General features: G+C 64.6%; 1 protein-coding gene across 1 annotated transcript in view; it reads right to left on the bottom strand.

Annotated features, from left to right (window-relative positions):
* Positions 1-320: 320 nt before the first annotated feature.
* The window catches only part of Nktr (natural killer cell triggering receptor), a 35,518-nt gene continuing 25,143 nt past the window's right edge, over positions 321-10,695 (bottom strand). Inside the window, exons 11-17 of the mRNA XM_070017414.1 lie at positions 7,937-8,024; positions 7,514-7,656; positions 4,888-7,026; positions 4,545-4,640; positions 3,558-3,614; positions 2,818-2,928; positions 321-2,597 (exon numbers count right to left, since the gene is read on the bottom strand). Coding sequence (XP_069873515.1) covers positions 2,510-2,597; positions 2,818-2,928; positions 3,558-3,614; positions 4,545-4,640; positions 4,888-7,026; positions 7,514-7,656; positions 7,937-8,024 — 2,722 coding nt within the window. The 3' untranslated portion in view covers positions 321-2,509. The remainder of the gene's footprint in view (positions 2,598-2,817; positions 2,929-3,557; positions 3,615-4,544; positions 4,641-4,887; positions 7,027-7,513; positions 7,657-7,936; positions 8,025-10,695) is intronic.

The raw sequence follows: 10,695 nt of genomic DNA, 5'->3' as shown, positions 1-10,695 counted from the left end.
TGGGGCTTGAGCGTGGAGGGGCGTGACAAGGTCATCAGTGCATGTGACAAGGTCATCAGCGACGTCCCCGAGGGGCTGGCGGGGTGTGTGGGCTGGGCCTGAGGCTCCGTGGTAGAGCGCTCACGTAGCATGCAGGAAGCCCGGGGTTCGATTCCTCAGCACCACAGAAAACATAGACAAAAGCCCAGGGGTGGCGCTGTGGCTCGAGAGGGAGAGCGCCAGCCTGGAGCAAAAGCAGCTCAGGGACAGCGCCCAGGCCCCGAGTTCCAGCCCCAGGACTGGCACCAACAAAAACCAGGAACGATGCACAGACTTTGGACTAGGCATTGTTGTTTAATTTCTACCAGGTTCCGCTTTCACCTTTTAGAAGTGGAGTTGGTACAAAGGAGGCGTCTGCTGGTGAGCACAAAAGGCTTCTCTACATGTTTTGAAAGAGACCTGGTAGGCAGGAAAACAGGATGTTCACAAAGTCCAGTCCCCACATTCACCTTCTGTGAAGAGAAGCGCACAGGACAGGACAGCATTTTACTTTGTTTCTTTTAAAGAAGTTCAAACTAGACAGCGATCGACCCCCTTTTGTGAAGAAAAAGCCATTGCCACACTGCACTTTAGGAAACACAAGGTGAGCGCGGCAGCGCAGGCGGCTCCCAGGGCCTGGTTCCCGGCAGACCCGCATCCCCGCACCCCGCTCCGCTGGCTGGCCCCGAGTGCAGATTTCCAGCCACCTGTCCCCCCCATCCCCCACCCCGCAACTCCACGTGAGGACGGAGACTGAGGGCCCGCCTGGGCAGGGTCCAGTCCTGACGAGTCTCGTCTTCCAGGAAAAGGCGGAAAGCGGTGGTTCGCAGGGCAAGATGAAGCCAGCCTCGAGGGGAAAGGGGCCGGACCGACCGGGTGCCTGGGCCCTGAGTCCAAGCCGCACTTCTGGTAACCCCCCCCCAAAAAAGAACCCCGAAACCCAAATCCCACCCAGACCAAACCAAACAGCAAGACGGAAGGAAGGCAGACAGGAAGCGTGCGGAACGGAACCCCGCGGCTCCCGCGGCCTGGCGACTGCCCGGAGCCCGCTGGAGTGGGGGGCGTTCCACCCCCCGCCCCCCTTCCCACACAGCCACAAGAAACCTATTTACAGAACCAGGGGGAACCTTCCTGAAGCTCTTCCCATCTGACGAGCTTCTGCTGGGTTTAGCCGGCGCTGGCCTCCCACAGCTTTCATGTACTCGCTGGTGTTGGGGGCTGGACTGTGTACCCCGGATCTACTCTCCCCACAGGGCCGTCCCTCCGAGGCCCGGGGTTGACAGGTTGAAGACAATCCGACGTCCCTCCCTCCACGGGTCCCCAGCCATCACTTCCGCGGCACGAACCCCCCAGCCAGGCGCGGGGGGGGGAGTGCGGGGGGGGGGTGCGGGGGAGGGGGTGCGGGGGAGGGGGGCGCGGGCGACCCCCCCGCAGGAGCAGCTTCCGCAGGGGCGGGTCCGGTTGGCACTGAGGTGATTCGTTAAGTACACTTGGGGAGCAACATAAGCCACCAAGACTTGAGAAGGGAGGGAAAAAAAACCCCGCCGCCAGGCCGTGCTGCCAGGGCGCGGGGGCCGGGCCGGGCCGGGCTTGCGGGGCCGCCTGCGGGGGTTGGTGCAAGGGGAAAAAACACGCTGGGCGGGAAAACCGTGCGGCGCGCCCCCCACGCTCTGTGAACGCACAGACACGCGCAGGCCAGACGGCCATCCCGGCTGTTTCAGGGACCCCACGATCGTCAGGTGCCCGAGCGCCCAGCGGGGCTGACCGCGAGGGGCTCTTGCAGCCTCCCCGACAGGCGCCCCAGACTTCCCGGCACCGGGCGCGCTCTCCACTCCAGTTGGGCTCCACCGACGCAACTTCTGACCGTGTGGACTCGTCAACAACGCGCGCGTGCGCGTGGGTCGTGACCCCGTGGAGACAGCGCAGGCGGAGGCCGAGGTCCGTGGGGGGGGTGAGGTCATGGGGGGGTGAGGTCGTGGGGGTGCCGAGGTCGTGGGGGGGCGGCCCGGCGCCCTCCCAGCTCCCCGGGCCTGGCTGTGAGACGGGGCGCCCGCAGTCTGGGGTGTGATACACAAATCGTGGAAACACTTCCCGGGACGCTCGCTGCTTCTTGATTCAAGAAGCATGGCGCTTCCCCCGTGGGGCTATTTTGCACACCGAGGCATTGAAACCTTTCGGGAAGGTGTGTATGCTTGGGTCTTCACCGCCACAGACTCCAAAGGAACCCTTGGCGACTCGTGTCCACTGCTCAAGACAGAGCCACCGACGGCCGGGACGCGTCTCAAACTCCGAGCAAGTGAGCGGGCATGTCCAGGCGGTGGAGCGCGCGTGCGCACGGGGCTCAGCCGTGGCGGCTGCTCTCGCTGGCGTGCGCGTGCGCACGGGGCTCAGCTGTGGCGGCTGCTCTCGCTGGCGTGCGCGTGCGCACGGGGCTCAGCTGTGGCGGCTGCTCTCGCTGGCGTGCGCGTGCGCGTGCGCATGCGCGCGGGGCTCAGCTGTAGCGGCTGCTCTCGCTGGCGCTGCGGCGATGCCAGTAGCTGCGCTCGCTCCTGCTGTCTGAGCCGAAGGACCGGCGACTCCTGCGCCACGGAGGGAGAACCCGGGTGAAAACCTCCCCCAGCCGGCCGCAGCGCGTGCGAGGAGGCATCGTGGGGCCGGGGCCAGGCGCTCCGCCGCTGAGCCACAGCCGCCTGGACTTGTCTGCCCGGGGCTGGCTTTGAACCGCGATCCTCGGATCTGGCTGGGGTGGGGGACAGGGGAGCCGCCCGCGCCCCTTCGGCCCAGCACGGTCGGGCCTACCTGGAGCGCCGGTAGCGCCTGCTCCTGCGGTAGCTGCTGCTCCGGCGGCTGCGGCTGCGGCTCGGGCTCCAGCTGCGGCTGCGGCTGTAGTAGCTGTCGTAAGAGTAGGACCTGTTCAACAGCAACAGCGCCCATGCCTCTCCCCGGCGACGCCCGGAGACCCCCGCCCGCCCCGGCCATCCAGCACCGCGGGCGGGGCTGCGAGGCCCGGGGCAGCGGCTCCACTTTGGAAAAAATCAATCACCAAGCCGGCGCCGGCGGCTCCCGCCTGCCATCCCAGCTGCCCAGGAGGAGGCTGAGATCAAGGATCGCGGTTCGAAGCCAGCCCGGGCAGCAAAGACCCTGCCTGAGACTCCGATCTCCCATGAACCACCAGAAAACTGGAAATGGCGCTGTGGCTCGAGTGGTAGAGCGCCTGCCTTGGGCTGAAGAGCTGAGGGGCAGCGCCCAGGCCCGGAGTTCAGGCCCCACACCCGACCTCTTCCCCGCAAAAAAAAAAAAAAAGGGTACACATGAGTTCAAGAGACAAATAGATGCCCTGAAGGGACCTGATGAGGAACTGCAGTGTTTGCGGGGCACGGCTGGCGCCCAGCTGTAACTGTAGAGCACTAGCCTTGGGCAGAAAGAGCTCAGGGACACGGGCTTAATCCGAGTAAGGCTCTGGGTTCCATTCTCAGCTCCAAAAAGAACTCCCCACACAGGCCCCCGGGGCCGTGGTGGTCCCCCAGCCCCGGGCCTACCTGGAGCGGCTGCGGGCACCGGATGAGCTGCTGGCGGAGCGGCTCCTGCTGGACCTCCTGGCGTGAAGCACAGCGCGGTGTCAGGGTGTCAGCGGCGTGTGTGCGTGCGTGTGCGTGTGTGTGTGCGTGTGCGCGCGCGCGGGTAGACAGGCTAGTAAGCTCCAGGCAAAAATCCCCCCCCCATCCAAGTGTCAGCACAGTGAAACCTTCTAACTCTGACGTTTGCCTCGCAAGTCAGCAGCCTGCAGTTTCTTTGCAGGACTATTCGATTTTTACACGGTAAGATTGAAGTGTTACATAGAGCTAGTTGAAGAATCTACTGGAAATACACCTGCCAGTAGTGCAAAAGTGGGTGGCCAAAGGGCGGGGGGGGGTAAGAAGTTGAGGGAACCAGAACCCTCTCTCACACACACTCACACGCTCTCACACACACTCACACGCTCTCTCACACACACTCACACGCTCTCACACACACTCACACGCTCTCACACACACACGCTCTCACACACACTCACACGCACTCACACGCTCTCTCACACACACTCACACGCTCTCACACACTCACACGCTCTCTCACACACACTCACACGCTCTCACACACACTCACACGCTCTCACACACACTCACACGCTCTCACACACACTCACACGCTCTCACACACACGCTCTCTCACACACACTCACGCTCTCACACTCACGCTCTCTCACACACTCACACACACTCACACGCTCTCTCACACACACTCACACGCTCTCTCACACACTCTCACACACACTCACACGCTCTCACACACACTCACACGCTCTCTCACACACTCACACGCTCTCACACACACACGCTCTCACACACTCACGCTCTCACACACACACACACGCTCTCTCACACACACACGCTCTCTCTCTGTCCAAAGCACCTGCGAGGACATGCGGGATGTGCGCGGGGGAGCATGGTGGCGGGACCCCCACGCAGGAGGCGGGACCAGCTCACCTGTGACTCTTGTAACTGCAGTAGGAACTGCTCGGGCTGCGGGTTCGACCTCTGCCGTAGCGGCCCCGGCTCCGGCTTCTAGAGTAGCTCCTTGACCTACAATGAGCATCGTGCTGGGGTCGGTCGTGGGCCCGGGCGCTGTCCCCGAGCGCTCCAGCTCAAGGCGAGCGCGCTGCCAGCCGAGCCGCAGCGCCACTTCTACAATTGCAGCGAGTAACAACACGTACACGCTGGCCGGGCGCCGTGGCTCCCGCCTGTCACCCTGGCTACTCAGGGGGCTGAGATCTGAGGATCGGGGTTCGAGGCCAGCGCTGGAGCCCCCCCCCCCCCCGCCCGCGCTCACCGGTAGGAGGAGGTGGAGCTCCGGGACCTGCGGGACGGGCTGCGGGAGCCGCGGCTGTGGCTGTAGGAGGCGGAGCGCGTGCTGCGGGCCTTGGCGGGCGCGGGGCTGCGGGAGCGGCTGGCGCTGCGGGCGCGCGCGGGGCTCTGGCTGCGGGAGCGGGAGCGGGAGCGGCGGGCGCGCGGGCGCCGGTTCAGGCGCGCCGTCTTGCGGACCTCGTCGAAGAGCGAGCCGGGCCGCACGCGGCTCTGGCTCTTGATCTCGATGCGCAGGCCGGGCGGCCGGGGCTCGGGCGCGGCGGGCGGCGGCCTCCCGTCCGCGGGGGCCTCGGCGGCGACGGGGGGTGCGGGGCCCGGCTCGCCCGCGCCGCGCAGGGGCTTCCACTTGGCGTCGGGGGCGCGCGCGGGGCTCGCGGCGGCCGCGGGCTCCTGGCCGGGGCTGGCGTGCGGGGCGGCGGCGGGGCCGGGCTCCGGGGCGCCCGCGCTGGCGGCGGCCGCGGGGTGGCGGGGCTGTGCGGGCGGCGGCCGGGGCGCGTGCGCGGGGCTGCCCTCGGGCGTGCACACCTCCATGCTGTCGTCCGCGGGCGGCGCGGGCCTCTCCCCGTCGGCGGGGGGCGGCGCGGGGCCGGGCGTGGGCTGGCGGGGGCCCGGGCCGGGGTCCGGGGGCGGCGGGCGCGGCTCCCGCGCGGCCTCGGCCCCGGCGTCCGCGTCCCCGTCGTCGTCGTCGCCGAACTCGAGCGGCGGCTGCCAGCGGAAGGCGGGCGTCCTGCGCTCGGCGCCCGCGGGCCTGGGCTTGGGGCCGCGCTCGGGGGCGCGGGGCGCGCGGCGGCGGCTCGGGGCGCGGCGGCGGCCGGGCTCGGGGGCGGCGGGGGAGCCGTCGGGGCCGGGGCGGCGCGCGGCGGGCCGGGCGCGGGCGTCGGGCTCCGAGTCCGAGGAGGCCTCGCCCTCCTCCTTGTCGGAGGCGGCGCGGGGCCGCGGCGCGGGGCTGGGCGCGGGGCCGCGGCGGGCCTCGGCGCGGCCTCTCCTCGCGCCCTGCTCCGCGGGCGGCTGTGCGGGGCGCGGGCGCTCCCGGGGGCCGCGGGCCGCGTCGCCGGCGCTGGCGGAGGAGCGGGCGGAAGACGAGCGCGACGGCCGCAGCCCCGAGCCTCCGCCGAGCGCCTGGCCGCGGGCGCCGCGCCGCCCCGCAGACGACGACGACGACGACGACGACGACGCCCGGCTGGAGCCGCTGCGCGTGCGGGACCGCGACTGCGAGCGGGAGCGGGAGCGAGATGGAGACAGAGAGCGGGACCGGGAACGGGACCTGGAGCGGGATCGGGATCGGGACGGGGACCGGGATCGGGAGCGCGAGGACGAGCGGCCGGACGAGGACGCGCTCCGGGAGGAGCGGGAGGCGGCGCTGGCGCGGCGGCGGCGGCGGGGCCGGGCGTGCGCGGGGCGCGGTGGCGCGGGGCGCGCGGGGCCGGGCGCGGGGCGTGCGGCGCGCGCGCGCAGCTCCTGCAGGCGCTCGTACGACGGCTTCCAGGGCTTCTGGCCGGGCTTCCAGCGCGAGGGCGGCGGGCTGTCGCTCAGCGGGATCACGGCCACGGGCTCGGCGGGCGCGGTTGCGGGCGGCGCGGCCCTGGCGGGCGCGGGCTCGGCGGGCGCCCGCGGCGGGGAGCGGGAGCCGTTGCGGGGCCGGGCCGGGCTGGGCGAGCGCGAGGCCGAGGCGGAGCGGGAGCGGGAGCGGGAGCTGGCCCGGGACCGGGACGCCGAGCGGGAGCGGGGTCCGGAGCGGGATCCCGGGCGCGGCGAGGCGCGGCTGGAGCGGGCCGAGGAGCCGGGCGCGCGCCCGCCGGAGCGGGAACCGGAGCGGGAGCGGGAGCGGGAGCGGGAGGCGGAGCGGGTCCAGGCCGAGGAGGCCGAGGTGGCGGAGGCGGCCCGGCGGGAGCGCGCACGCGCCGGCTCGGGGGGCTCTGGCGGGCGGTGGCGGCGGCCGCGCTTCTGCTTGCGGGCCTTCTTGCGGCGTTTGGCCTTCCGCTCCCGCGCGCGCCGCCCGCGCCGCCCCGCGCCCGGCTCCGAGCGGCCGCCGGCGTGCGACCGCGAGCCGGAGCGCGGCGAGGTGCTGCGCTCGTCCCAGCGGCTGGAGCCCGGGTCCCGGAGCCTGCGGAGAGGACGAGGGCCACGCGCTCGGTGGGGGATCCGGCCCGGCCCTGCCCGCCAACCCGGCCCCGGCGCCGCACAACCGCTCCGCTCCGGGGAGGGCCGCGGAGGCCGGAGCCCCAGTGCTGGAGCGCAGGCCCGCAGCTCCCCCGCCCCGCCCCGCCCAGGAGCCCCGCCCACCCAGAGCCCCGCCCCGCCCAGGAGCCCCGCCCACCCAGAGCCCCGCCCCGCCCAGGAGCCCCGCCCACCCACAGCCCGGCCCCGCCCAGGAGCCCCGCCCAGGAGCCCCATCCACCCAGAGCCCGGCCCCGCCCAGGGTGCAGAAACCGGAGGCCGCAAATGCTGGCACTGGGGGCGGGGGGACAATCCTTCAATGGCGCCCCAGACCCACGAGGGGCTGCTCCCCACGAGGGGCCGTCCCGAGGCCACCCCAGGCGCTCCTAAGTGCGAGGACGCCCCCCCCCCCCCCCCCCCGGCCGCTCGCTCACTTGTCGCCCTTGCTCCACCTCTCCCCGCTCGGGGCGCGGTAGGCGCGCAGCCGCTGCATCTCCTGCTTCCAGTGCGGCGGCGTCTCGCTGCTGTCGGCGGCCTCCGACTCCGGGGAGCGGGCGGGCGGCGGCGTGTGGTAGCGCTGCGCACAGCAAGGGAGAGCCCGGTCGGCGGGGCGCGGGCTGGGGGGGACCCGCGGGGCGCGGGCTGGGCTGGGCTGGGCTGGGGGCGTGGCGGGGCGCGGGCTGGGCTGGGCTGGGCTGGGGGCGTGGCGGGGCGCGGGCTGGGCTGGGCTGGGCTGGGGGCGTGGCGGGGCGCGGGCTCGGCTCTGGGGGCGTGGCGGGGCGCGGGCTGGGCTGGGCTGGGCTCTGGGGGCGCGGCGGGGCGCGGGCTCGGCTCTGGGGGGGGACCCCCGCACGTACAATGGTGCCCCGCCCTCGGATCTTCCGCCCGGACTTGGACAGGGACGGCTTGGCCTCGCCGGCGGCGGGAGGCGCGTCGGGAATCTTCCTGGAGAAGAAGACACGGGGAAGGTGCAGAGGCGGCGGCCAGGGCTCACAGCCCGGGACAGGACGCAGGGCGACGGGGCGGGGCGGGGCTCGGCCCAGGGCCCCAGGCAGCGCTGGGCTCAGGCGGCGGAGCTCACCCTGAGCGCAGGAGGCGCAGCCCCCCCACCACCACCCCAAAACAGAGCAAAACAGAGTTCACTCTCATAAATCACTTCGGCAAAATAGCAGGATACAAAATAAACCCACAAAAATCAGTTGCCTTCCTATACACTGATAATGTACAGGAAGAGAGGGAAATAAAGGGAGCAACCCCATTCACAATAACCTCCCGAAAAATAAAATATTTAGGAATTAACCTAACCAAAGATGTAAAAGAACTATTTAATGAGAACTATAAAAAGTTAAAGAAAGAAATTGCAGAAGACACTAGGAAATGGAAAGACCTCCCATGTTCCTGGATAGGCCGACTTAATATAGTAAAGATGGTAATACTTCCAAAACTAATATACAAATTCAACGCAATTCCTATTAAAATCCCAATGACGTACATCACTGAAATACAGAAAACAGTCCAAAAATTCATATGGAACAACAAAAGACCTAGAATAGCCAAAACAATTCTAGGGGATAAAGACAATATGGGAGGGCTATCCATGCCGAACTTCAAACTCTACTACAGAGCTATAATAACAAAGACAGCATGGTACTGGCACAAAAACAGACCCGAAGACCAATGGAACAGAATAGAAGATCCAGAAATAAATCCACAGGCCTACAGCCAGCTGATATTCGACAAAGGAGCCAAAGACATACAATGGAAGAAACACAGCCTCTTCAACCGCTGGTGCTGGGAAAACTGGGCAGCCACATGCAGAAAACTAAAAGTGGACCCCAGCCTATCACCATGCACCAACATCAACTCAAAATGGATTAAAGACCTTAACATTAAACCTGAATCTCTGAAACTACTGCAGGACAGAGTAGGAGAGACACTTGAACTAATAGGCACAGGAAGGAACTTCCTGAACAGAGTCCCAGGGTCACAACAAATTGGAGAGAGACTCGACAAATGGGACTACCTTAAAATAAAAAGCTTCTGCACAGATAAAGCTATCGCAACCAAGCTAGAAAGACAACCAACTAATTGGGAAAAAATATTTACCAGCAATATATCAGACAAGGGGTTAATATCCTGTATATACAGGGAACTCAAGAAACTAATCCCTCCCAAACCCAACAAACCAATTACTAAATGGGCAAGGGAACTAAAGAGGGACTTCTCAAATGAAGAAATAAAAATGGCAAAGAAACACATGAGGAAATGTTCATCATCCCTGGTGGTGAAGGAAATGCAAATAAAGACAACCCTGAGATACCACCTTACCCCAGTCAGAATGTCCCACATCCACAAATCAGCCAACGACAAATGCTGGAGGGGATGTGGAGAACGAGGAACGCTATTACACTGCTGGTGGGAATGTACACTCATACAACCACTTTGGAAAGCAGTCTGGAGGGTCCTTAGAAAGCTAAAGATTGACCTCCCTTACGACCCAGTCATACCACTTCTAGGCATCTACCGTAGAACAACAGGAACCAATATACAAGGACACGTGCACCTCCATGTTTATTGCAGCACTGTTCACAATAGCTAGGATATGGAAACAACCTAGATGCCCCACCACAGATGAATGGATCCAAAAATTGTGGTATCTATACACAATGGAATATTATGCAGCCATTAGAAATGACAAAATAATGGCATTTGCAGGGAAATGGATGGAGCTAGAAGGAATCATGTTGAGCGAGGTAAGCCAAGAACGAAGAGACAAACAGTACATGGTCTCCCTGATAAGTGGATGATGAATCCAAAATGTTAGGTGATATGACAAAACTAACAGGACTTAAGAAACAAAGAACTCCCACTCATCTGGTTGAACCACTACTAAATATCCCCATGCTGCTGATCACATATATGGTATATAACATATGAGCACCGTTATATATTACAGACTGTGATAGACAATTTGCTCCAGGAAAGTTAGAATGAGCTTGTGACTTTAAATGAGCATCATTATTCCACAATACTGTGAATTTCCGGAAATTAAGTAATCACTTAATCACGATCAAAAAAAAAAAAAAAAAAAGAACCTTGGGGAAGGGAGGGAGGGAGGGGATGGTAGGGGGAAAACAATGGAGGGGGTAACAATGTTCAAGAGGAAGAGGAAGTGTACTCATTACCTCACTCATGTAACTATAACCCTCTGTATAGTATCTCCACAATAAAAAAAATTAAAAAAAAAAAAAAAAAAAAACCAGAGTTCACTCACTCAAGTGGATCCAGGGTTCACCTCTTGTGAGAACCACAGCCTCATCCCTCAATGACAGTCATCCCCGCTGCCCGCACCCCCGAGCCCCCCCCCGCAGGGGATCCCGTGTCCTCCAGAGGCCCAGGCAGGAGGCCCGCCAGGTGAAGGCCGGCCTGGGCTACACAGCGCGCTGAGATTCAACCTGGGCCAAGGAGGAAGACCCTATTTCAAAACAACCCGCCACACTCCTTAACCAACCGGCACAATCTCCTTCCCGGTACTTGGGTGGAAGGTGAATTCTAAAAGATGAAATACATGTCATGCTTTTGGGTTTGTTTTTTTTTTCGGGTTCTGGGGCTTGAA

The sequence above is a fragment of the Dipodomys merriami genome, unplaced genomic scaffold (assembly GCF_024711535.1).
Source record: "Dipodomys merriami isolate MVZ:Mamm:240054 unplaced genomic scaffold, mDipMer1.0.p SCAF_125, whole genome shotgun sequence".
NCBI classification, from domain to species: domain Eukaryota; kingdom Metazoa; phylum Chordata; class Mammalia; order Rodentia; family Heteromyidae; genus Dipodomys; species Dipodomys merriami.
Note: the sequence above shows the minus strand (reverse complement) of the source record. Positions and strands in the feature narration are given on the sequence as shown.